Here is a 26763-nt window from a genome sequence, read left to right as displayed (position 1 = left end):
CCCCGTCCTAGATTCTCCATTCATCTACATACCAGGGGCAACTTTGGATGTGAGAGGGATCGAAGCACCCATGAGAATCAGAATCAGGTTTAATAATACTGGCATTTGTTGTTTAGTGGCAGCAGTACGTTGCATTACATAATAAAAAATAGTGAGGTAGTATACATGGGTTCATAGACTGTTCAGAAAGCTGATGGGGTAGGGGGTGGAGGGGGGGAGAAGCTGTTCCTAAAATGTTGAGCATGTTTCAAGCTCCTGTATCTCCTCCTTGATGGTAGCAATGCGAAGAGGGCATATCCTGGGTGATGGGGTTCCTTAAAGACAGATGTCGTCTTTTTTTAGACATTACCTTCTAGAGGTGTCCTGGATGCTGGGGAGGCTAGTGCCCATGATAGAACAGGCTGAGTTTGCAACTTTTTGAAGCTTTTGTTCCAATCCTCTGCAGGAGCCTGTCCATACCTATGGTGAAGCAACCAGTTAAAATGCTCTCCATAGAACATCTTTAGAAATTTGTGAGCATTTTTAGTGACATACCAAGTATTCTCAAACTCCTTATGAAATATAGCCACTGTGGTGCCTTCTTTGTAATTGTGCCAGTATGTTGGGTGCAGGATAGATCTTCAGAGATGTTAACACCCAGGAACTTGAAGCTGCTCACCTTTTCTACTGCTGACCTTTCGACGAGGACCATTGTGTGTTCCTTGATTTCCCCTTCCTGAAGTTCACAGTTAACTACTTGACTGACGTTTTGTGTTTCGATGCTACTCAACCAGCTGATCTATCTCGCTCCTGTACACCAGCTCGTCACCATCTGAAATTCTGCAACCATAGTTGTGTCATTGTCAAAGTTATAGATGGCATGGGTGTAGAGAGAGTAGAGCAGTGAGTACTGGTACAGCCAGGTGATCAGGCTTGCCAAAGTGTAGATGTGGGATGGCAAGGTAAGCGACCTTAATAGTGGCATAACAGTGATCAAGTGTGTTGGCTCTTCTGGTTCCACGGGTGATAATTTGGCGGTAGTTGTTCAGAGACTTTTTCAAGCTGCCCTGGTTGATATCCTCAATGAGAGGGAAGGCATCAGGGTGTGCTGTTTTGTGGCTGCTGATTACGGTGTTGTAACCTCGCGCAGTAACAGGGAGAACATGTAAACTCCACACAGACAGTGCCTGAGATCAGGATTGGACCCTGCTGCAAAACTTTCAGTGCCAAAGTTAAGGCTTCAGAGGGGCAATATTCAATGATGGCAACAGTATTCTCGTAGGGTACAGGGAGGCCTGCTGTCCATGGCATAGCCATTGAAGCAGCAATTGGGGGAATGTGATACAGACAAGTTAAATAATATTTAACTTCATTCGTCACATGTACATCGAGACAGTGAAATGGTTGTTTGTGTCAATGACCAACGCAGGCTGAGGATGTGCTGGGGTCAGCCCCCAAGTATTAATATTCTTGTGCCAACGTAGCATACCCACGACTTACTAACCCTAACCCTTGTGTCTTTAGAATGTGAGAGGAAACCCAGGTGGTCGAAGGGAAAGCAGACAAACTCCTTAAAGACAGTGGTGGGAATTGAACCAATCACTGGCGTTGTATAGCATTGAGCTAACCACTATGTTACTATGTGGTCCTGCATGGAGAGAAAGGGACAGTAGTGAAATGGATTGGAAGAATAGTTACGGGTCAAAGGTTGACAAATGAGACGAGTTTTGATGATGTGGCGTCTTGGTCGGTGTGGACCAGTTGGGCCCAAGAGCCTGATTCAGTTCTGAGCTGCAGTAAGTGGGAAGCTACATGTGCAGGGCTAGCACTGAGGGACTGTTACAAGGATAGAGAGGTCATACTGGGTAGATACTCATGTACAGTATCTAGGTTATGCATACTGTGTAGGGACAGGACTGAGTATGAGTAGCATGGTCGGAGTGGGTAGGACCAAGGGGGAATAGCACAGTCAGGGCGGTGGGTCAGGGGGTGGGGAGCAGCGCCACTTGGCCCATCGAATCTGCTCCATCATGGCTGATTTATTATCCACCTCAAACCCATTTTCCTGCCTTCTCACTGTAATCTTTAACACCTTTTCTAATTAACAACCTATCTGTCTCTGCTTTAAATATACCCATTGACTTGGCCTCCACTGCTGTTTGTGGCAATGGATTCCACATTCACCACCCACTGGCTAAAGAAGTTCTTCCTATTCTCTGTTCTAAAGTGACGACCTTGTATTCCCCACTATAGGATGCATCCTCCCCATGTCCACCCTATCTCAGCCTTTCAATATTTGATAGCTTTCATTGAGATCTCCCCTCATTCTTGTAAACTCCAGCGAGTACAGGCCCAGAGCCATCAAACCCTCCTCATGTGTTAATTCTTTCATTCCTGGAATCATTCTCGTGAACTGCCAATGCCAGCAGACCCTTTCTTAGATAAGGAGTCTGAAACTGCTCATTATACCCCAAGTATAGTCTGACCAATGTCTTGTAAAGCCTCAGCATTGATTGTTGCTTTTATACTCTAGTCCTCTCAAAATTGATTCCAACGTTACATTTGCCTTTCTTACCATCAAATCAACCTGCAGGTTAACCTTATGAGGACTAAGACAGCACCTGTGACCAATGGTGATGTCCTGCAGACAGTTCATGAAACTACTTGTTCTTCTTTCAAAAATGTTTCTACTATGAACCTGGAGCCTGTATTTACGGTTCATAAAACTATGGTCAGGACTGGAGAGGAGTGGCATTGTTTGGGGGGGGGGGGTCAAAACCGAGGGAGAGCAGGGATAGCACCATGATCAGGGGTCAGGGGGTGGGTTGGGACCAAGGGGGAGTAGCATGATTGGTGGGGGGGGGGGTGCAGGTGAGTCAGAGTGAACAGTGTCTGATTTGTGTTGTCCCCTTTCCTAATTTAAAACTGAATACCTGTACAGGTGAATATCCATCTGACTCTGCATTTAATCTGCAGGCAGTTTCCTGTAGTTTGCTCTGGCAAGTGATCTCTGTGTGGAACTATCTGTGGGTACTTATGTCCTCATATTCCAACTCCTCACCCCTCCAACCGTAGCCTTTTGCACACTCTAGATGTAATCACTCCACCCTTGATGGCGATGTGTTAAGCTACCTTTATCCTTATCTCCAGAATTGCCTTGTAAAACTCTTCACTCTATCTTTGTTTTATTTTTAAGGTACTTATTAAAAATGTCCTTCACTAAACCTTTGACTATTTGTACTGAGACTTAAGACACAAGAGACTGCAGGTGCTAGAATCTGGAGGAATGGTCAGCTGCAGGGACGCACTGGGTCGAGCTGCATCTGTGGGAGGTAAGGAACTGTCGACATTTAGGGTTGAAACGTTGCATTGGGATCTGTTGACAGATTGGACCCTGATGCAGGGTTTTGACTCAAAACATGGTCAGCACCCCCAAAGATGTTGTTCCATCTGCTAAATTCTTCCAGCAGATTGTTTGTTGCTCTGAGATTTTTGGAAAATTTTATGGGCTGTTTATTAATACTGCTGTTAAGCACCTTGGGATGATTTCTTGGTAGAGGTGCAGGGTGTTGACTGAACTACCTTGGCAGCATTCCTCCCCATGGCTGAATTCACCCTCAAATGTGATGGGCCTGATGGTATTGCTCTTGCAAGGAGTGGGGATGAACACTCTGGATGAAAGGGCTCTTTTGGGTGCTGTAAGGGCTGTATGAATCAGAATCAGGTTTATTGTCATTGACATATGTCATGAAATGTGTTGTTTTGTGGCAGCAGAACAGTGCAATATATAAAAAATTACTAGTTACAATAATAAATGTATAAATGAGTAGTGTAAAAATAGAGCAAAACGAGAGGTAGTGTTCAGAAATCTGATGGCAGAGGGAAGAAGCCATTCTTAGGTGTGTGCCTTGGGTTCCTGGACCATAATAAACTACGGCAAATCCTTAAAGAAATGGGGATACCTGCACATCTGATCTGCCTTATAGAAACTTGTATGAAGATCAAGAAGCAACAGTTAGAACTGAATGCGGAACAACAAACTGGTTCAAGATTGGGAAAGGAGTATGACAAGGCTGCATACTGTCACCCTACTTAATTAATCTGTATGCTGAACACAACATTCATGATGAATGTTGATCTAAAGGACAATAGACAATAGGTGCAGGAGTAGGCCATTTGGCCCATCAAGCCAGCACCGCCATTCACTGTGATCATGGCTGATCATCCACAATCAGTATCCCGTTCCTGCCTTCTCCCCATATCCCTTGACTCCGCTATCATTAAGAGCTCTACCTAACTCTTTCTTGAAAGTATCCAGAGAATTGGCCTCCACTGCCTTCTGAGGCAGAGCATTCCACAGATCCACAACTCTCTGGGTGAAAAGGTCTTTCCTCAACTCCATTCTAAATGGCCTACCCCTTATTCTCAAATTGTGGCCTCTGGTTCTGGACTCCCCAACATCGGGAACATGTTTCCTGCCTCTAGCGTGTCCAATCCCTTAATAATCCTATATATTTCAATCAGATCCCCTCTCATCCTCCTAAATTCCAGTGTATACAAGCCCAGCCGCTCCAATCTTTCAACATATGACAGTCCCACCATCCCAGGAATTAACCTCGTGAACCTCCGCTGCACTCCCTCAATGTCCTTCCTCAAATTTGGAGACCAAAACTGTACACAATACTCCAGGTGTGATCTCACCAGGGCCCTGTACAACTGCAGAAGGACCTCTTTGCTCCTATAGTCAACTCCCCTTGTTATGAAGGCCAACATGCCATTAGGTTTCTTCACTGCCTGCTGTACCTGCATGCTTACTTTCAGTGACTGATGAACAAGGACACCAAAACCTCGTTGCAACTTCCCCTTTTCCTAACTTGACACCATTCAAATAGTAATCTGCCTTCCTGTTCTTGCCACCATAGTGGATAACCTCACATTCATCCACATTAAACTGCATCTGCCAAGCACCTGCCCGTTCACCCAACCTGTCCAAGTCATCCTGCATTATCTCAACATCCTCCGCACATTTCACACTGCCACCTAGCTTTGTGTCATCTGCAAATTTGCTAATGTTACTTTTAATCCCTTCATGTAAATCATTAATGTACATTGTAAATAGCTGTGGTCCCAGCACTGAGCCTTGCGGTACCCCACTAGTCACCGCCTGCCATTCTGAAAGGGACCCGTTAATCCCTACTCTTTCTTTCCTGTCTGCCAACCAATTTACGATCCATGTCAGTACCCTGCCCCCAATACCATGTGCTCTAATTTTGCCAACTAACCTTATCAAACCTTATCAAAGGCTTTCTGAAAGTCCAGGTACACTACATCCATTGGCTTTCCCTTGTCCATTTTCATAGTTACATCCTCAAAAAATTCCAGAAGATTAGTCAAGCATGATTTCCCCTTCGTAAATCCATGCTGACTTGGACCGATCCTGTTACTCCTATCCAAATGTGCCACTATTTCATCCTTTATAATTGACTCCAGCATCTTCCCCACCACTGATGTCAGGCTAACTGGTCTACAATTCCCTGTTTTCTCTCTCCCTCCTTTCTTAAAAAGTGGGATAACATTAGCTACCCTCCAGTCCTCAGGAACTGATCCTGAATCTATAGAACATTGGAAAATAATTACCAATGCGTCCACGATTTCTAGAGCCACCTCGTTAAGTACCCCAGGGTGCAGACCATCAGGCCCTGGGGATTTATCAGCCTTCAGTCCCATCAGTCTATCCAACACCATTTTCTGCCTAATGTGAATCTCCTTCAGTTCTTCTGTTACCCTAGATCCTCCGGCCACTATTATATCTTGGAGATTGTTTGTGTCTTCCCTAGTGAAGTCAGATCCAAAGTACCTGTTCAACACGTCTGCCATTTCCTTGTTCAGCATAATAAATTCACCCGTTTCTGTCTTCAAGGGCCCTACTTTGGTCTTAACTAATTTTTTCCTCCACATACCTAAAGAAGCTTTTACTATCCTCCTTTATATTCTCTGTCTCCTTGGCTTTGCTTCAGCGCCAATTTTTGACTCGCAGACCTGTCTGCCTCTCAGACTGGCAGTGTCTTCTGTCCCGTCAGCTTCCAAGAGGGTGAACCTGTTTTCAAGAGGTACATCCCCCGGGGTCTCCTGTACTCCAAGCATCCATCCCTTCCTCATCGTTGCCCCCCTTCTCTCTTCTGTTGTCTTCGGTGTAACGATTTCGCTGTAGGCCCTGTCCAGAAAACTCTTGTTTTCCCGGATAAATCTGAGGTCATCCAGTTGCTTCTTCGGTGCCCCAACATGTCCTTCAGGAGCTGAACCTGGACACACTTTTCACAGTCGTAGCGGCCAGAGGCACCATCTGTGTCCCTGACCTCCCACATCATGCAAGCATCACACTAAATCAGTTTACCTGTCATTTCTTCACCACCTCTCACCCTCTCCAAATGTGGCGTAGTCTCCTCCCTCAGCCTCCTCGCCAAAGACTCTCGAGCAAAAGACCGGCACTTTTCTCACAAGGCACTTCCCTCGACAAGGCCGCTCCCCTAGAGCAAACCTTGATTATATCGGATGATAAATTGACTAATTCACTGCACCTTTGCCAACCTTGAAGGTATGTGTTGCAGGCTGGTCCTGACCGGTTTTTAAATCACCCGCTCCTGAAAACAACAGAAAAAAGACTCCCAAGAGCTTGACTTCTCGGCCAATCCCTGCACTCACTCCTTCACTTGCCGCACCTTTGCCGACCTTGAAGGTCTCACTTTGGATCTGTCTTCACTTTTAAGACACAAACAATCTCCCAGTTACCTTGAAACTGAGATGCAGTTGGTAAGGACTCAAATGTTGGAATCAGAGTTGCCAGGCGAAATATTAACGACCTCAGATATGCAGACAATACCACTCTAATGGCTGAAAGTGAGGAGGATCTGAGGAAACTTCTAATCAAAGTGAAAGAAGCAAATGCAAAAGCTGGCTTGTTGCTCAATATTAAGAAAACCAAGATTATGTCGACCAGCCCTATTAACTCTGGTAATAAATGGAAAGGAAGTGGAAGTAGTGACAGATTTTGTCTTCCTTGGTTCGATGATTTCTATAGATGGTAAATGCAGCCACAAAATTAAACGGCGCTTACTTCTGGGGAGAGCAGCAATGGCAGATTTAGATAAAATACTGAAGAGCAGAGACATAACATTGGCTACGAAGATCCGTGTAGTCAAGTCCATGGTATTTCCGGTGGTGTTGTATCACTGTGAGAGCTGGACTATTAGATTAGATTGAACTTTATTGTCATTGTGCCAAGTACAGATACAAAGCCAATGAAATGCAGTTAGCATCTGACCAGAAATGCAAAGAATAGTGTTATTTACAAAATAACTGTAAATAAAAAGTAAGTGCTACAGCACACAAATATAAAAGTACTGACACAGTATAATATGAGTGCAATATTGCTTAGCGCTGTGATGTGAGGTTCAGCAGGGTCACAGACTCGGGAAGAAGCTCTTCCTGTGCCTGCTGGTGCGGGAGTGGAGGCTACCGGATGGGAGGAGAGTAAAAAGTCCATGGTTAGGGTGAGATGCATCCTTGATAATGCTTTTTGCCCTGCCCAGGCACCGTTTATGGTAGATGTTCTCAATGGTGGGCAATTGGGTGCCGATAATCCGCTGGACAGTTTTCACCACACGCTGGAGTGCTTTGCAGTCCAATACAGGACAATCACCATACCACACTGAGATGCAGTTGGTGAGTATGCTCTCAATGGTACAGCGGTAAAAGTCCGTCAGTATCCTGGGACAAAGGTGAGCTTTCTTGATGCTCCACAGGAAGTAAGGGTGCAGTTGCGCCTTTTCGATCAGGATGGAGGAATTCGGGGACCAGGTGAGATCCTCAGAAATGTGGACACCAAGGAATTTGAAGCTTGATACAGGCTCCATTACAGCTCCGTTGATGTAGATGGGGACATGAGTGTGGCTCCTAGCATGCCTGAAGTTCACAATGATCTCCTTGGTCTTCTGAGTGTTAAGGGTCAGGTTGTTGTTGGCACACCACGCGGCCAGGTGCTGAACCTCATCCCTGTAGGTCGTCTCGTCATCCCCTCTGATCAGGCCAGTCACCGTGGTGTCATCTGCGAACTTGATTATGGAGTTGGAGCCATATACAGGAATGCAGTCATAGGTGAAAAGGGAGTACAGAAGGGGGCTCAGCACATAGCTTTGAGGCACGCCGGTGTTCAGGGTGAGAGTGGAGGAGGAGAGGTTGTCTAACTTAACTGATTGGAGTCTGTTAGTCAGAAAGTCCAAGGTCCAATTGCAGAGGGATAAGCTGATACCAAGCTGGCGAAGTTTGGCAATCAGCCAAAGAAATTACATTTCTTTTGAATACAAAAGAATTGACGCCTTTGAACTTGGACGCTGGAGGAAAATGTTAAGAGTTCAGTAGACAGCACGAAGATCCAGCGAGTCAATACTTAAGAAATACAGCCAGACTGCTTACAAGGAGGCTTGATTATGAGAGAAAAGCTCAGATATTTTGGCCATATCATTAAAAGACCAGATTCTTTGGAGAAGATTCTCATGTTAGGTAAAACAGAAGGTAAAAGAAGGAGAGGGTAAAAGAAAGAGAGGATGACAGAGGCTATGATGGATAGATAATATTGCTCAGACAATACTTATGACCTTGGGGGATCTGAGAGAGGCAGTTTCCAACAAGAAGACTTGGTGTGCAGGAGACCATGAGGTCACAAAGAGTCGTATTCGACTTAACAACCGAACAACAACAACCTCCTTCCTGATGGTAATGACAAAAGACCATGTCCTGGATAGTGAGGGTCCTTAATGATGGATACTGCCTTCTTAGGTATTGCCTATTGAAGATGGCCTCAACGGTGGAGAGGCTAGGGGCCATGGTAGAGCTGGCTGAATCAAACTCCTAAAGAAATAAAGCTGCTGGCATACCTTCTTCATAATTGCATTGATATGTTGTGCACAGGATAGATCCTCTGAGATTTAGCCACCCAGAACTTGAAGCTGCTCAAGTTCCTGGGTACACATGAAGTGTACCACAAGGCAGCTCTTACTGCTTTCAGTGTGTGGAAATGAACCCCTCAAACAGGAAGGATGGTGGTGGAGAGCTTAATTTTCTTTAGTTAGAATGTCTACACTAGGAGAGGTTGGTTAATGTTTGGTTTGTATTGAAGGGACATGTGGCAGTGGGTTAAAGGAATCTAGCTCTTGGGTCTTCTGCTGAGGAAAACTGGAAACTGTGAAGAGCCATGATTGTATGGCAAGACTGCAGTCTGAAATAGTGAAGGATGGGGGTATGTAGTCACTTGAGCTAGTCAGGCACTAGGCTTGGGAAGAAGTGAGGGTCCAGGCCTTCACTATTGTGTCCATAGACAAGTTTTGGTTTTAGAGAAGGCAGGAGGAGAAGATGGCGGCGCGACACAGCGCGCGCAGCTCTCTGGTGAAATGATATCGTATTTGTAAGTAGGATGCCGTGCACAATACTGATTTGATGGAGACAGACGTGAGAAGCACAGAGGAACGTCTGGAGAAAACTTCTGAAACACCTGGTTCGCGGCCGCTGCTACTGTGTGATCAAGAATCTCCAGAGAGAAGGCCCCAAAATCCCCGGCTTTGCCTGCTGCTGGCGACCGAGGCTGGGGTCAAAGCGTTTGGCAGAGATGGTGCTCGGTACTCAGTGTCGGAGGCTCGAAGTTTTCGGATGACTCAGAGTTGGACTGTGGTGGGGCATGGCAGGTAGAGTTTTCTTCCTTCTCCCGTCTGTGTGAGATGTGGGACTTTCAAGAGACTTTGAACTTTTTTTTTTACTGTGCCCATGGCCTGTTCTTCATCAAGTTATGGTATTGTTGCATTGTTGTAACTATATGTTATAATTATGTGGTTTTTGTTAGTTTTTCAGTCTTGGTCTGTCCTGTGTTTCTGTGATATCACACAGGAGGAATATTAGATTATGAGGACACGCAGTCCTCTTTTATTGTCATTTAGTAATGCATGCATTAAGAAATGATACAATATTCCTCCGTTGTGATATCACAGAAACATAGGACAGACTAAATGACAATAAAAGAGAACTGCGTGTCCTCATAACCTAATCTAATCTAAACCTTTCTCAGTTCACAGCAAGTTGCTGAATGTAGTGCTGAAGACCTGCTGTTTGTTAGAGTGGTCTATTTGTTCCACTGTGCAGCTCAAAAGCCTGAAAACACATGCAATCAGTCTCAAGGACAGCTTCTAACCCGCTGTTAGAACGATTGAATGGTTCCCTAATACTATGCAACACACATAAAAGTTGCTGGCGAACGCAGCAGGCCAGGCAGCATCTCTAGGAAGCGGTACAGTCGACGTCTCAGCCCGAAACGTCAACTCTACCTCTTCCTAGAGATGCTGCCTGGCGTGCTGCGTTCACCAGCAACTTTTATGTATGTTGCTTGAAATTCCAGCATCTGCAGATTTCCTTGTGTTTTCATGCCCTAATACTATGATAAGGTGGTCTCTTGACCTCAGAATCTATCTTGATGTGATCTTGCACTTTATTATCTACCTGCACTGCACTTTCTCTCTAACTGTAACATTTTACTCTGTATTCTGTTACTGTTTTACCTTGTACTACGTCAATGCACAGTAGTAATGAATTGATCTGTATGGATAGTATGGAAGAAAATTTTTTTCACATGAACACTACTTCCTTTTCCTCTTTTTGCACTGAGGAAAGGTTGAGCAAGCTGGAGCTTTTCTGTTTGGAGTGAAGGAGGGTGAGAGGTGATTTGATAGAGGTGTACAAGATAAGGGGCATAGATGGAGTGGACAGCCAGACACTTTTCCCCAGGGTGATTGGAGGAAAGTATGGAGGAGGGGACGAGGATATTGGAGGTCACTTTTTTTTACACAGAGTGGAGGATAAATGGAACATGCTGCTCGGGTGGTGATAGAGGCAGATATGTTAGGGGCATTTAGGAGAATCTTAGGAAATGGATGACAGAAAAATGGAGGACTATGTGGAAGGGAAGGGTTAGCCTGATCTCAGTGTTAGGTAAAAGGTTGACACAACGTTGTGGGCTGAAAGGCCTGTACTGTGCCATAGTGTTCTATGTGATAATGTGAAGATAGCCCCATCTGCTGGGATCCCCAAGTAGTGCCATGTGACATCAGTCTCCAGAATGGTACCAACAGGTTTCTGACTCTACTGAATGGCTTTATAGTACAATAAGGTGGATTCTTGACCTCACAATGCATCTTGTTATGGCCTTGCTGTCGACCTGCACTGCACTTTCTCTGTAACTGTCACACTTTATTCTGTATTTTATTGTTTTCCCATGTTTTCCTCAACACATCGTGAATTGAAATTATCTATATGAACAGTATGCAAGACAAGTTTTACACTGTACCTCAGTACATATAACAGTAATAAATCAACTTATCAGTTTTATCCTCCTGAACCTTTCCTATCAATGTACCTGTCAAAAAACCTTTTAAATGTTGTAAATGAACCTACTTCAACCACTTCCTCTGGCAGCTCATTCCATATATTCACCATCCTCTGGGTGAAAAAGTTGCCCTCAGGTTCCTATTAATCTCTCCCCTCTCAACCTAAACGTGTGCTCTCCAGTAATTCCCCAGCCCTGGGGGAAAAATACACTGTGTTCACTCCATTTCAAAGATACATTTAATGTCAGAGAAACGTACACAATATACATCTTGAAATTCTTTTTCTTTGTGAACATCCATGAAAACAGAGGAGTGCCCCCAAAGAATGAATGACAGTTGAATGTTAGAACCCCACCCTATTTATTCCCCTTGTGATTTTAAACACTTTTATATGTTCATCCCTTATTCTCCTACACTCCAGTGAAAAAACGTCCCAACCTGTTCAACCTTTCTTCATAACTCAGTTCCTCAAGTCCCAGCAATATTCATTTAAATCTCCTCTGCACTCTCTACAGCTTAATGGCATCTTTCCTGTAGCAGGTGATCAAAACTGGACTCAGTGTTCCAAATGCAGCCTCAATAATGTCTTGTACAACTATAGTGTAAAATACCAACTTCTATTCTCAATGCCCTGACTGATATTCTCAAGGCCAGCCTGGCAAGAGCCGCCTACACCACTCTGTCTACCTGTGACTCCACTTTCAGGGAACCAGGCCCTTGTGCTTTACAACATTCCCCATAGCTCTGCTGTTAACTGGTGAATGCCCTACCCTCATATGCCTTCCTCTGTCAGTTGTTGTGTTTGCCTGAGGATGCAGCTGCAGATCATTTCATCACATCAGTGCAGCTAGAGAGTACAAAGGGAAACGAGCGGTGCAGAATAACATGTTATAGTTACAAAGAAAATTCAGGCAGACAATAAGGTGCAAGCTCATAACTAGGTAGATTGTGAGATTGAGAGTCCATTTTATGTACTAGGGAACCGTTCAGCAGACTTAGAACAGCTGTTTTGGAGCCTGGTAGTATGTGCTTTTGGGCTTGACAGGTAATGGCCCAAAATGTCGAGTCTCTATTCTCCATAGATGCTGCCTGACCTACAGAGTTCCTCTAGCATTTTGTGTGTGTTACTCTGGATTTCTGGTATCTACATTATCTCTTGTGTTTTGTATTTTCTGTATCTCCTCTGCATGGAACACATAATTTCTTCTGCTCTCTGATTTACATCATTTCCATTTAATCTACCAGAGTAAATGAAATCTGGCCAATAGCAGAATAAACTTTAACCTCTGGACTGAGCTGTGATGGTTAGTGATTGGTGTTTTTTGTGTCCACCCATATTTTAATTCTGTTTGCACGTCTGACGTGGGAGCAGAGACTACAACGGGACAAAGCGCAACAGGACATGGCATCGACGGGTAAAGTAGGTATCTACATGAATCAGCAATAACCTTCATCAGGGCAAGTGCAGGCCCTGGACCGTGTCTGAGTCTACACAAAACTAATGCAATCTGTTAGTGGATTTGAATCTAATAGTTACTGTGTGCTGCTTCTTTCCAGCCCGTGTTGTACTCATACTTCAGGAGTTCCTGCTCATGGAGGGTGCGAATTGGTGAGGCTCCAGCAACTGACTGCAATTTGAAGTGTGTGTGTGTGTGTGTGTGTGTGTGTGTGTGTGTGTGTGTGTGTGTGTGTGTGTGTATACATACCTCTCTGTGGGTGTAAATGTGTAAGAGGGAGGCACCCAGATGGCTTTTAAAAGAAGTTCAGCTCTATGTCTTGTCAATTGCAACAACCCATCAAACTTTGGACTCTGCTTTTTTTAAAAACAAAAGAGCTTCAGCTGGGTGAGAGGTTGTCTTGAATTGCACCCAGCTCAGTGAGGGAAGCTGGGCGGGTGTGAAACATTGAGTTTTGTTTAGAGATACAACATGGTAACAGGCCCTCCCAGCCCAGTGAGCCTGTGGAGTGTAGGAGGAAACTGTAGCACCTGGAGGAATCCCACACAGTCACGGAGAAAATACAAACTCCTTGCGGATAGTGGCGGGAATTGAAGTGGTGTCACTTGTGCTATGAAGTGTTATGCCACTGTGCCACCTTAAGTTTGTAAAGAGTTGTTTCTCTCCATCACTCAGCTCTTGCCTTCAAAGGAATCGCGTACGAACAGGTCGCTGTCAACTTGGTGAAAGACGGAGGACAGCAGGTATGTGCCCACCCCGTTACCCTCTGTTCAAACCATCTTCAAACTAAACTAGGCAAGGTGTTGTGATTGCAATACTTGCATTCTTCAGCCATATTACAATTTGAAAATGTTTTCAGTTATAAACCTTGAGCAGATTTGAAGAGTTATAGAACCATAGAAACTACAGCACAGAAACAGGCCTTTTGGCCCTTCTTGGCTGTGCCAAACCATTTTCTGCCTAGTCCCACTGACCTGCACACGGACCATATCCCTCCATACACCTCCCATCCATGTATCTGTCCAATTGATTCTTAAATGTTAAAAAAGAACCCACATTTACCACCTCGTCTGGCAGCTCATTCCATACTCCCACCACTCTCTGTGTGAAGAAGCCCCCCCCCCCAATGTTCCCTTTAAACTTTTCCCCCCTCACCCTTAACCCATGTCCTCTGGTTTTTTTTCTCCCCTTGTCTCAGTGGAAAAAACCTGCTTGCATTCACTCTATCTATACCCGTCATAATTTTATGTACCTCTATCAAATCTCCCCTCATTCTTCTACGCTCCAGGGAATAAAGTCCTAACCTATTCAACCTTTCTCTGTAACTGAGTTTCTCAAGTCCCGGCAACATCCTTGTAAACCTTCTCTGTACCCTTTCAACCTTATTTATATCCTTCCTGTAATTTGGTGACCAAAACTGAACACAATACTCCAGATTCGGCCTCACCAATGCCTTATACAACCTCATCATAACATTCCAGCTCTTATACTCAATACTTCGATTAATAAAGGCCAATGTACCAAAAGCTCTCTTTACGACCCTATCTACCTGTGACGACACTTTTAGGGAATTTTGTATCTGTATTCCCAGATCCCTCTGTTCCACTGCACTCCTCAGTGCCTTACCATTAACCCTGTATGTTCTACCTTGGTTTGTCCTTCCAACGTGCAATACCTCACACTTGTCTGCATTAAACTCCATCTGCCATTTTTCAGCCCATTTTTCCAGCTGGTCGAAGTCCCTCTGCAGGCTCTGAAAACCTTCCTCGCTGTCTACTACACCTCCAATCTTTGTATCATCAGCAAATTTGCTGATCCAATTTACCACATTATCATCCAGATCATTGATATAGATGACAAATAACAATGGACCCAGCACTGATCCCTGTGACACACCACTAGTCACAGGCCTCCACTCAGAGAAGCAATTCTCTACTACCACTCTTTGGCTTCTTCCATTGAGCCAATGTCTGATTCAATTTACCACCTCTCCATGTATATCTAGCAACTGAATTTTCCTAACTAACCTCCCATGCGGGACCTTGTCAAAGGCCTTACTGAAGTCCATGTAGACAATATCCACTGCCTTCCCTTCATCCACTTTCTTGGTAACCTCCTCGAAAAACTCCAATAGATTGGTCAAACATGACCTACCACGCACAAAGCCATGTTGACTCTCCCTAATAAGTCCCTGTCTATCCAAATGCTTGTAGATTCTCTCTCTTAGTACTCCCTCCAATAACTTACCTACTACCGACGTTAAACTTATACTGGTCCTGTTTATTAAATGCCCTTTATGTACAATGAATCCACTATCCAGGACAACAATTTTGATGACAAAGGTCAGTGATAATAAACCTGATTCTGATTCCGAATTGCCCTTTGTATTGTTACTTCTGTGAGGGAGGTAGCCATTTTACGTACCGCAAGCTCCTACTAAGTCCCCTCCTTTACTCCCTGTGTACCCATGACCGTGTCACCACCCACAGCTCTAGTCTGCTAATTAAATTTGCCGACTACACTGCATTGATTGGCCTTATTTCAAACAATAACGATGTGGCCTACAGGGAAGAAGTCATCTCTCGGACACAGTGGTGTCAAGAAAACAACGTCTCCCTCAATGTCGCAAAAAACAAAGGAGCTGGTTGTGGATTACAGGAGGAATGGAGATGGGCTAACCCCTATTGACATCAATGGATCTGGGGTTAAGAGGGTAAACAGCTTTAAGTTCCTCAGAATCCACATCATCGAAGACCTCACGTGGTCTGTACACACCAGCTGTATGGTGTAAAAAGCACAACAGCGCCTCTTTCACCTCAGACCGTTGAAGTTTGGTATGGGCCCCCAAATCCTAAGAACTTTCTACAGGGGCACAATTGAGAGCATCCTGACTGGCTGCATCACTGGCTGGTATGGGAACTGTACCTCCCTTAATTGCAAGATTCTGCAGAGAGTGGTACGGGCAGCCCAGCGCAGCTGTAGTTGTGAACTTCCCATGATTCAGGAAATTTACAAAGACAGTTGTGAAAAGAGGATCATTGGGGACCTGAGTCACCTCAACCACAATCGACTCCAGCTGCTACCATCCAGGAAATGGTTCTGCAGCATAAAAGCCAGGACCAACAGGCTCTGGGGCAGCTTCTTCCACCAGGCCATCAGACTGATTAACTCACGCTGATTTGAGTGTATTTCTATGTGACTGTTGTATTTATTATAAATTATTATGATTGCACATTTAGAGATGTAACGTAAAGATTGTTACTCATGTATGTGAAGGATGTAAGAAATAAAGTCAATTCAGTTCAATACTACAGCCACATGATCACATGCAGGATGTTAATTGAGTGATAGATATTGCCCAGGACGGGACAGAATCCCTTCTTTGGGATTGTTGAGTTTCATTTATCCACATGCAGAAAATCATTTGGATTAATAACCAGCACAACCTTAGGAAGTGTTAGGGGCAGCCTGCAAGTGTTGTCATGTACTCTGGTGACAGGATAGCATGTCCAAAGTGTTTAGCAGAACAACAGAAGCAGCAGCCACAACAGCTTCAAAATAAGCTCTTTTCCTCTCTCCCATCCACTCACTTACCCAGGCCCCCAATCTTCAGACCCAAGACTTCAGCACTTTACTCCTGATGGACAGATGGGGTGAGGTGCATATTGGTCCTGTTAGGAGCACCATTTTAATCAGTAACTTCCCTTTACAGTACGCTGATTCGTTCAAGAAGCTTAATCCCATGAAGCAGGTGCCAGCGCTCTCCATCGATGGGATCGTCCTCTCCCAGTCGGTAAGGATGGCTCGTTTCTATTGAGTGGTTTTGTTACTCTGTGATTTTGGAATTTGCCCAAGAGAAGGGTTCAAGGCCTGTTTTTGCCCAGATATGTAAACTTTTACTTTATTACTCAGACCTGCCTTGTTATCTCAAGTGGTGAACGTAGAGATTATGCAGATGCTGGAAATCTTGAGAAATGCGCAAAGTGCTGGAGGAACTCAGCAAGTTACGCAGCATTCATGGAAGGGAGCAAACAGTTGACGATTTAAGCCAAGATCCTTCATCATACAGAATCTAGAATAATAAGCTGGGGGGGGGGTTGTGGAGGGGAAGCGTACAAGCTGGCAGGTGAGAGGCTAGCAGCTTCTCACATCAACCCACCCACCTTCAGGTTCAGGTTCAGATTCATTTATTACATGTACATTAAAACATACAAAGAAATATCATTTGCATCAACAACCAGCACAGTCCAAGGTTGTGCTGGGGCAAGCTGCAAGTATTGCTATGCTGCCAGCACCAACATAGCCTGCAGCATATGTCTTCCAAAGACCTAACCGATATGTCTTTGAAAGGTGGGAGGAAACCCACGTGGTCATGAGGAGGATGTACAAACTCCTTACAGTGGTGGGAATTGAAACCTGATTATTGGCACTACCATACCATGCAAATTGTTTTGTAAATTTTAGGTTTTTCTGTGTGAACGAATCCAGTCTTTAACACACAATTCTGGTTGTTTTTGTGAACTGTTGCTTTCAGTTTGATTGTTACTTTCTCTGCTGATGGTAGATGGCCATAATTCATTACCTGGAAGAGACTAGACCCAATCCACGGCTGTTGCCCGCTGATCCCAAGAAACGTGCCCAAGTCCGCATGATCTCTGACCTCATTACCTCTGGGATCCAGCCCCTACAGGTATGGCTTTGGTTCCAGTGCATACCCCACCAGTCTGGTTCCACCTTCACTCGCCCTGCGAATTCTTTGTGCTTTCAGTTGTTTGACAGAGAGCAGCAGTTCCTCTCTCTGCCCCTCAAGTTTGGTTTGTTACACACATCTGGCTGCACATGTGGAGTATTATTTTACTATTTTCACATACCAAGTGTGTTGGATCTAGTGATATTGATCCAGGGGTTCTTCAGAAGTCAAGAATGAGGCATAAAACTTGGTGGTTTCCCATGGTTTAAGTGTAACAAGAGCAAAGAAAAAAGAAAAATAAGTTAGTCATTTCATACTCTGACTTGAGATAAAACACATTCCATTGATAGAATGAAATCTGTGAAATAGCCAGATTTAAAGGGGCATGATACCTGCTACAGAAAAACTGAGAAGCTTCTAGAAAATACAGCATCAGCCATATTAGAATCACTGGAAAATTCATTGAACACTTACCTGCACATAGGTGATTACATCAAAACTATAAGCAAGCATAGGAAAGTTAGTCCACAAGAAAAATAATAATTCGACACCCTAATCTAACTACAGTGAAAGTTTCGATAGTGTGCTATTCAGACAGATGATTCCATACATCAGTATATCAAGGTGGTAGAAAGTTACTGAAAAAGTGCACAGTAGGTAAACAAAGTTCAAGGGTCATGATGAGATAGATTGGGAGTTTATCATACAAGTCTGATACGTTTGTCAGAAGCAGTCTTTGAGCCTGATGGCATGTGATTTCTGGCTTCTGTATCTTCTGCCTGATTGGAGGGGGAAGAGGAGAAAATAATCAAGGTGGGTGAAGTTGTTGATCATGCTGGCTGCTTTTCTGAGGCAGTGAAAAGTGTGGACGAAGTTGATTGACAGAGGGCTGGATTGTGTCTGAAGTTCTGAATAACCATGGGAGGGGTTAGTTGGGCTGAGTTGTTTTACTGTCTCTAGAATGAGCATATTGTCACAGTGCTCTCTGATCTTTCAGAACCTGGGTGTGCTGCAAAGGGTAGGAGAAGAGAAGAAGCTAGACTGGGCCCAACACTTCATCATCAACGGGCTGCAGGGTGAGATCAGGCGATCGTGTCGTGTTGGATGGCTGCCGTTTAATGTTCTTGTTCAGTTTACCTCACACCTCAGTACCTCCTCACTCCTCCTAATCAAACCCTTTAGATTCCATTGTTCAACAAGTCCTCAACAGCCTTCTAAACTTACCTGTAGTCCAGTTGCCCCTGTGCTAACTTAGATTTGTATGGTTATACAGAATGGCCCAGTAAAAGTCCTTTGGCCCAACTTGTTCAAGCTGATCAAAGTGCAGTCAAATGGAATTCATGTAGATGGATGTTTGACTCCCATTCCTCTAAATCTTCCCTCTCTGAACTTTCCAATGTTGTTATTAATACTGCAATTGTATCTATCTCAATCACCTCTTCCAGCTGCTTCTTCCATATACCCATCACTTTCTGTGTGAAAGTTCCCCTCAGGTCCCCTTTAAATCTTTTCCCCTTTCTCCTTAATCTCTGCCTTGTATTTCCTGTACCCTGAAGAAAAAAAACTGACCATCTACCTCACTTATGCCCCTCGTGACTTATAAACCTCTCAGGTCACCACCCAGCCTCCAATGCTGTAGGGAGAGCAGTGCCAACCTATCTAGTCTTTCCTTATAATTTGAGCCCCCCCCCCCCCCCCCCAAAGTCCTGGCAATATCCTTGTGAAACTTGACAGGTAGCATAGTGGTCAGTACATTCACTTTGTATACGAACGATCAACGAGTGATTCCCTGCCACTATCTGTAAGGAGCTTGTACATTCATCCTGTGACCACCTGGGTTTCCCCTCACATTCCAAAGACATACAGGTTAGGGTTAGGAAGTTGTGGGAATGCTTTGTTGATGCTGGAAGCACTTGTTGACTTTCTCCAGCACATCCTTGGCCTGTGTTGGTCATTGACACAAATTAAGTATTTCGATATACATGTGAATATTACGCTATTCTTTAAACTCTCCTGTACTCTCCCTTGCTTACCATTACCCTGGTACTCACTGGCTCCTGTCTGAGTGGCTTAATATTAAAACCCTTATTTACAAAAGGTCTCATCCTCCCAACTCCACCCCACCTCCCTCAGATCTTTTGCACTCTGTACTTTGACCTCCTACGTGTCTTGTCTTATTTCTCCATGCTGGTAAACACATTTTTCTAAACCTGGAATTATTTTTAAAGCTCCACTTTCTCTCCTTCAAGCAGCTTGGTAAAATCTGTGACCAAGTTCAGCGAAGTTTCTTTGACCAAAATTTTGGCCATTTGGCCTTAAATCCCTTTGTTGCTTAGTGCCGCAGCCTGGCCTGAGATTACAAGGGATGTTTTACTAATGGCCCCATGTAACTAAGTTGTTTGGCTCATCTTGCTCTGATCCCATCTTTCTGCACTAATTTCTTTTGTCTTTTTTTTTCCCAGCTCTAGAGTGTCTCCTGCAACAGGTGTCAGGACGATATTGTGTCGGTGATGAGGTACGTACTGGCAAGCTTCCAAGTGGATCTCGTGTTTAGAATGAAAATGAAGGAGTTGGAATCAGTTTGTTTCATCAGATCATGTGCACAAGTACAGTGAGGTACAGGTAGAGTGAAACGCTTGCCTGCAACAGCATCACAGGCACATGGGTACAGAACATAAATTATCCGGACAGAGAAGAGAAAAAGACTGTGGAAGTCAAGATGGCACATTATCTCATTGAAACCTATTGAATATTGAAAGGACTAGATAGAGTGGACGTGGAGAGGATGTTTCCTGTAGGTGGGGGGGGGGGGGTGGTAGTGTAGGACCGGAGGGCACAATCTCAGAATGGAAGGTTGTCCCTTTATAACAGAGACAAGGAGAAATTTCTTTAGCCAGAGGGTGGTGAATCTGTGGAATCCATTGCCTCAGATGGCTGTTGAGGCCAAGTCATTGAGTATATTTAAGGCAAAGGTTGTAGGTTTTTGATTAGTAAGGGTGTCAAAAGTTATGGGAAGAAGGCAGGAGAATGGGGTTGAAGGGTATAAATGATTCAGTTATGATGGAAGAGCAGAGCAGATTCATTGGGCCAAATAGCCTAATTCTATGTCTGTCCTGTGGTTTTATGGTAGTGTAGTGGTTATTGTAATGCTATTACAGCATCATCAACCTAGGTTCAATTCTGCTGTCCATAAGGAGTTTGTATTCTTTCCTCATGACTGCATTAATTTTCTCCAGGTGCTCTCAGGTTCTAAAGATGTACAGGTTAGAAGATTACTTGGCCAGTTGGATGTAATTGGGCACTGCAGGTTTGTACGGTCAGAAAAGCCTGTGACTGTGCTATACCTCTAAATAAATAAATAAATAAACATAAAAGAAAGATATTATTGCAACAAGGAGACACATCTATGGTAGAGTGAGAGATGGTCTGTAGTGTCCTCTTGCTGTGGTTGGTTAGGCTTGTGTTAGTTCATTCCAGAGCCAGATGGTTGAAGGGAAGTAGCTGCCCCTGAACCTGGTGGTATGGGACTTCAGACTTCATTAACTCCTGCCATTTGTAGCAGGAGCAGGGATCCTTTATGTTGCCTTCCTGAGGTAAGCTGGATGATTATTAAATGGTAACTTGGGTTATTAAATGGTAAATTAGTTTATATAGATTCTTGTTTCATTATTGTTGCATGTACTGAGGTGCAGTTTTGCAAGCTGTCCATACAGATCATTTCTTTACATCAATGATTGAGTTAATACAATGGAAAACAGTAACAAAATGCAGAACAAAGTAACACATGTAAAACACAGATCAGGCAGCAACTATGAAAATGAATATACAGTCAATGTTTTGGGCTGAGTGTGTTCACCAGGACTGGAAAAGAAGGGGGAAGATGACCGAGTAAAATGGTGGGGGCAGGGAAAGGAGAATAGCTTGAAGGTGATGGGTGATGCCAGGGGGCTGGGGAAAAGTAAAGGGATGGAGAGGAAGGAATAGAATAGAAGAGGGAAGTGGGAGGAGGACGGGACCCATGGGAGGTGATAGGCATGTGAGAACAGGTTAAGAGGGCAAAGTGGGGGATTAGAAGAGGGGAGGGGGAGGGAAGTTTTTTTTTAACTGGAAGGAGAAATCTATATTCATGGTATCAGTTTGAGGCTACCCAGGCAAATTATAAGGTGTTGCTCTTCCACCCTGGCATCGTGGCACAAGAGGTGGTCATGGAGCGATATCTCAGGAGGAGGATGGGAATTGGAATTAAAATGTTGGCCAGCAGGAAATTCCACTTTTGGCAGATGGAGGGGAAGTGCTCCCCCAATTTAGCACAGGTCTCACCAATGTAGAGGAGGCCTCATTAGAAGCACCAGATATAATAGATGACCCCAACAGATTCTCAAGTGTTGCCTCAGGTGGAAGGATTGCTTCGGGCTCTGAATGGAGGTGAGGGAGGAGGTGAAAGGGCCCCATACTTGGGCTGCTTGCTGGGTGGGAGATTAATGGGGAGGGACGAATGGATAAGGGAATAGGCAAGGCAGAATAAAGTGTTATAGTTAAAGAGAAAGTGCAGGCAGACAATAAGGTGCAAGATCCTTGAGCTTAGTGGTACATGCTTTCTGGCTTTTGTGATGAGAGGGGAAAGGAGAGAATGTCTAGGGTGAGTGTGGTCTTTGATTATGCTGGCAGCGTTACTGAGGCAGTGGGAAGTGTAGACAGAGACCATGGAAACAAAAATAGTGAGGTAGTGTTCATGGGTTCATTATCCATTCAGAAATCCGATGGTGGAAGAGAAGCTATTCCTAAAATGCTGAGTGTGTGTCTTGAGGCTCCTGTCCCCTCCTCAATGGTAGCATGCCCTGGGTGCTTGGGATCTTTAAAGATGGATGTCACTTTTTTTGAGGCATTGACTTTAAGATACTCTCAATGCTGGGGCGGCTAGTGCCCAGGATGGAGCCTGCAGCTTTTTGCAATCCTGTACAGTGGCCTCTCCATACCAGACATTGATGCAACCAGTTAGAATGCTTTCCATGATGCATGTGTGGAAATTTGTGAGAGTCTTTGATGACATACCAAGTCTCCTCAAAGTCCTAATGAAATACAGCCATTGTCATGCCTTCTTTGTAATTTGGGCCCAAGATGGATCTTCAGAGATGTGGGCTGAAGGGCCTGTACTGTGTTCTAGTGTGAGGTGACTTACACAGTGACTGGGTACTGAGGAGTGTAGTGGAACAAAGGCAGCTGGGGATGCAGATTCATAATTCCTTGAAAGTGGAATCACAAATAAATAGGTTCATGAAGAGAGCTTTTAGTGCATTGACCTTCATAAATCAAAGTATTGAGTACAAGAGCTGGGATGTTATGTTGAAATCCTGTAAGATGTAGGACCGGCAAAATGTGGAGCATTGTAAGCAGCTCTGGGAAACAACCTACAGGAAAGATGTCAATTAGGTTGAAGAGTGCAGAGAAGATTTACAAGGATGTTGCCAGGACATGAAGACCAGAGTTATAGGGAAAGATTGAATTGATTAGGACTTTATTCACTGGAGTGTAGGAGAATGAAGGGAGATTTAATAGAAGTATAAAAAATTATTAGAGATGTAGATAGGGTAAATGTGAACAGGCTTTTTCCACTGAGGTTGGGAGAGAGATGAACTAGAGGTTATGGGTTAAGGGTGGAAGGTGAAATATTTAAGGAAACCCTGAGAGGGAACTTGTTCACTCACAGTATAGTGCGAGTGTGAAATGAACTGCCGGTAGAGATGGGTTTGATGTTAACATTTAATAGGTTTAGATTACTAAATTGATGGGAGGGGTATGGAGGGCTGTGATGGGACTAGGCAGAAGAGCAATTCAGCATGTACTACATGGCCTAAAGGGTGCGTTTATGTGCTGCAATACTCTATTACTCTGAGCTTTACTTGCTCCCTCACCATGTGCTGGGTGCCGAGGTCCCTGTGGGACATTAATCAGGAGCTATAGTACGACTGATCTAGTAATATGGTTTTGTGCTTTCTAGGTGACGATGGCAGACCTGTGTCTGGTCCCACAGGTGTACAATGCGGTGAGGTACAGTTCCAGTCATCCTTTTGGCAATTATCTCAGTAAATAAATAAATACAAATCAAATTAAATCCATACATAGTGACTTCAGGGTAAGAGTTTCCAAACTTCACTCTGTCTGTGGCTCCCCCACCCCCACTCTCAGCCCTTAGGCTGTTGCTGGAGTAGACAAGATATAACTTTTCAACCCTCCCAAAACACATTCCTTGCAAATTGTTTTAAAACTCTTACCCTAGCTTTCAAGCCTTTCAGTGTCTCTACTTCCCAATTTCTGCAGACTCCTGTGTGTGTGTTTTTTTTAAATCTGAGATATCTATATCCAAATGTTGGCCGTTGATCACCCCAATTTTAAATGCTCTACCTTCCTAAGCACTGTCTCTCCATTTATGATGCTTCCCTACGTTTACATCCTTGAACAATGATTTAGCCCTTCTGCTATAGTCAGCTTTGTGTCAGTGTCAGATTTTGTAAACTTCAAGGATTGGAGGGCCGAAACTGGCCCGTCCTGGGTGTGATTATGTATGGGGAGGTGCAAAAGAGGCCTGTTTTGGGATTTTTTTGCTGCTACTTGTGTTTTGCCGAGCATTGGGGGCATGCTGTTTGGTGTTGGAATGTCTAATGTCACTTGCAGGCTGCCCCCAGCACACCCTTAGGGTTGTGCTGGATGTTAGTGCAAATGACACAATACAGGGTGTTTCAATATATGCAGTGGCATGCAAACGTTTGGGCACCCCGGTCAAAATTTCTGTTACTGTGCATTGCTAAGTAAAAGATGAACTGATTTCCAAAAGGCGTGAAGTTAAAGATGACACATTTTTTTAATATTTTAAGCAAGAAAACTTTATTTCCATCTTTTACAGTTTCAAAATAATAAAAAAGGAAAAGGGCCCCAAGCAAAAGTTTGGGCACCCTGCATGGCAGTACTTAGTAACACCCCCTCTGGCAAGTATCACAGCTTGTAAGCGCCTTCTGTAGCCAGCTAAGAGTCTTTCAGTTCTTGTTTGGGGGATTTTTGCCCGTTCTTCCTTGCAAAGGACTTCTAGTGTTGTGAGATTCTTGGGCCGTCTTGCATGCACTGCTCTTTTGAAGTCTATCCACAGATTCTCGATGATGTTTAGGTCGGGGGACTGTGAGGGCCATGGCAAAACCTTCAGCTTGTGCCTCTTGAGGTAGTCTACTGTGAATTTTGAGGTGTGTTTAGATTCATTATCCTGTTGTAGAAGCCATCCTCTTTTCATCTTTGGCTTTTTTTTACAGATGACGTGATGCTTGCTTCCAGAATTTGCTGGTATTTAATCTAATTAATTCTTCTCTCTACCAGTAAATGCTCCCCGTGCCACTGGCTGCAACACAAGCCCAAAGCATGATCGATCCACCCCTGTGCTTAACAGTTGGAGAAGTGTTCTTTTCATGAAATTCTGCACCCTTTTTTCTCCAAACATACCTTTGCCCATTGCGGCCAAAAAGTTCTATTCAAAAGGTTCAAAGGAACATCTAAACAAGCCTGAAGCATTTTGGAAACAAGTCCTGTGGAATGAAGAAGTTAAAATAGAACTTTTTGGCCAAAAGGGTGCAGAATTTCATGAAGAGAACACCTCTCCAACTGTTAAGGACGGGGGTGGATCAATCATGCTTTGGGCTTGTGTTGTTGCCAGGGGCATGGGGAACATTTACTGGTAGAGGGAAGAATGAATTCAATAAATACCAGCAAATTCTGGAAGCAAACATCACACCTTCTGTAAAAAAGCCAAAGATGAAAAGAGCATGGCTTCTACAACAGGATAATGATCCTAAACACACCTGAAAATCCACAATGGACTACCTCAAGAGAAAAAGGTGAAGGTTTTGCCATGGCCCTCACAGTCCCCCGACCTAAACAATTATCAAGAATCTGTGGATAGACCTCAAAAGAGCAGTGCATGCAAGACAGCCCTAGAATCTCACAGAACTTAGAAGCCTTTTGCCAGGAAGAATGGGTGAAAATCCCCCAAACAAGAATTAAAAGACTCTTAGCTGGCTACAGAAAGCATTTACAAGCTGTGATTCTTGCCAAAGGGGGTGTTATTAAGTACTGCCATGCAGGGTGCCTAAACTTTTGCTTTGGGCTCTTTTCTTTTTTTGTTATTTTGTAAAAGATGAAAATAAAAGTTTTCTTGCTTAAAATATTAAAGAAATGTGTCATCTTTAACTTTATGCCTTTTGGAAATCAGTTCATCTTTTACTCGCTTAGCTATTCACAGTAACAGAAATTTTGACCGGGGCGCCCAAACTTTTGCATGCCACTGTATGTAACAAATCTGAATCATCTCCCCTATTATACACAAGTACACCTTGTTATCTCCTACAGGTATAAGGTGGATATGGCTCCATTTCCTACCATTTCAAAGATCAACAAATCCCTCCTGGAACTAGAGCCGTTCAAAGTCAGTCACCCCTCCTGCCAACCTGACTCTCCTCCAGGACCATGAATCAAGCAGTAAGGTGAGGGACTGCACCATAAATGAAGATGTCATTTTATTTGGCTTTATTTAAAAAAAAAACAAAATTACCTACACCTCTAATCAGTTCAAGGACTGCAAAGTAATTTGTAGCTCTATCAAACACTGCTTAGGGCTTGGAATAGTGTGTTCAGTTCTGGTTGCCTTATTATGGGAAGGAGCTGGAAGCTTCAGAGAGGGAGCAGAGATTTACCAGGATGCTGCCTGGATTAGAGGGCATGTTTTAGGAGGATAGGTTGAGCAAGCTCGGGCTTTTCTCTTTGCAGTGAAGGAAGATGAGAGGTGACTTGATGGAGGTGCATAAGATGATAAGATGGATAGACCAAGTCTACACACAAACTGTTGGAAGAACTCAGCAGGTCAGGCAGAATCTATGGAAATAGTTGATGTTTCAGGCCGAGACCCCTCTTCAGGACTAGGGGTGGGGTGGGGGAGATGCTAGAATAAAAAAGGTGGGGGCAGGGGAAAGAGGGTAGCTGGAAGGTGATGGGTGAAACCAGGTGTGGGGAAAAGTCAAAGGCTGGAGAAGAAGGAATCTAATAGGGGAGGAGAAAGGGAAGGATGGGACCCAGTGGGAAGTAATAGGCAGGTAAGAAAAGGTCAGAGGGGTAATGGGGGAGAATTAGTTTTCCAGAAGAAATCAATATTCATGCCATCAGGTTGGAGGCTACC

At 44.1% G+C, this 26763-nt stretch overlaps 2 protein-coding genes across 8 annotated transcripts in view; one reads left to right on the top strand and one right to left on the bottom strand.

The window, feature by feature from the left end:
* The window catches only part of gstz1 (glutathione S-transferase zeta 1), a 34815-nt gene that overhangs the window by 7736 nt on the left and 316 nt on the right, over window positions 1-26763 (top strand). For 2 of the 7 annotated variants that reach the window (XM_072272088.1, XM_072272104.1), the window contains exons 2-9: window positions 12963-13014; window positions 13538-13605; window positions 16575-16655; window positions 17427-17552; window positions 18550-18628; window positions 20015-20067; window positions 23551-23600; window positions 25941-26074. In XM_072272088.1, the coding sequence (XP_072128189.1) occupies window positions 12963-13014; window positions 13538-13605; window positions 16575-16655; window positions 17427-17552; window positions 18550-18628; window positions 20015-20067; window positions 23551-23600; window positions 25941-26061 (630 nt within the window). In that variant the 3' untranslated portion in view covers window positions 26062-26074. Of the gene's footprint in view, window positions 1-3175; window positions 3312-7568; window positions 7702-12777; window positions 12826-12962; window positions 13015-13537; window positions 13606-15445; window positions 15576-16574; window positions 16656-17426; window positions 17553-18549; window positions 18629-20014; window positions 20068-23550; window positions 23601-25940; window positions 26075-26763 lie in introns of those variants that run through there. The other 5 variants (XM_072272054.1, XM_072272078.1, XM_072272063.1 and 2 more) reach the window with 5 other exon arrangements.
* The window catches only part of LOC140204987 (kelch domain-containing protein 2), a 58234-nt gene continuing 48564 nt past the window's right edge, over window positions 17094-26763 (bottom strand). The window contains exon 14 of the mRNA XM_072272042.1: window positions 17094-17798. Within this exon, the coding sequence (XP_072128143.1) occupies window positions 17773-17798 (26 nt within the window). The 3' untranslated portion in view covers window positions 17094-17772. The remainder of the gene's footprint in view (window positions 17799-26763) is intronic.

Source organism: Mobula birostris, chromosome 1, assembly GCF_030028105.1.
Source record: "Mobula birostris isolate sMobBir1 chromosome 1, sMobBir1.hap1, whole genome shotgun sequence".
Lineage (NCBI taxonomy): Eukaryota > Metazoa > Chordata > Chondrichthyes > Myliobatiformes > Myliobatidae > Mobula > Mobula birostris.
Note: the sequence above shows the minus strand (reverse complement) of the source record. Positions and strands in the feature narration are given on the sequence as shown.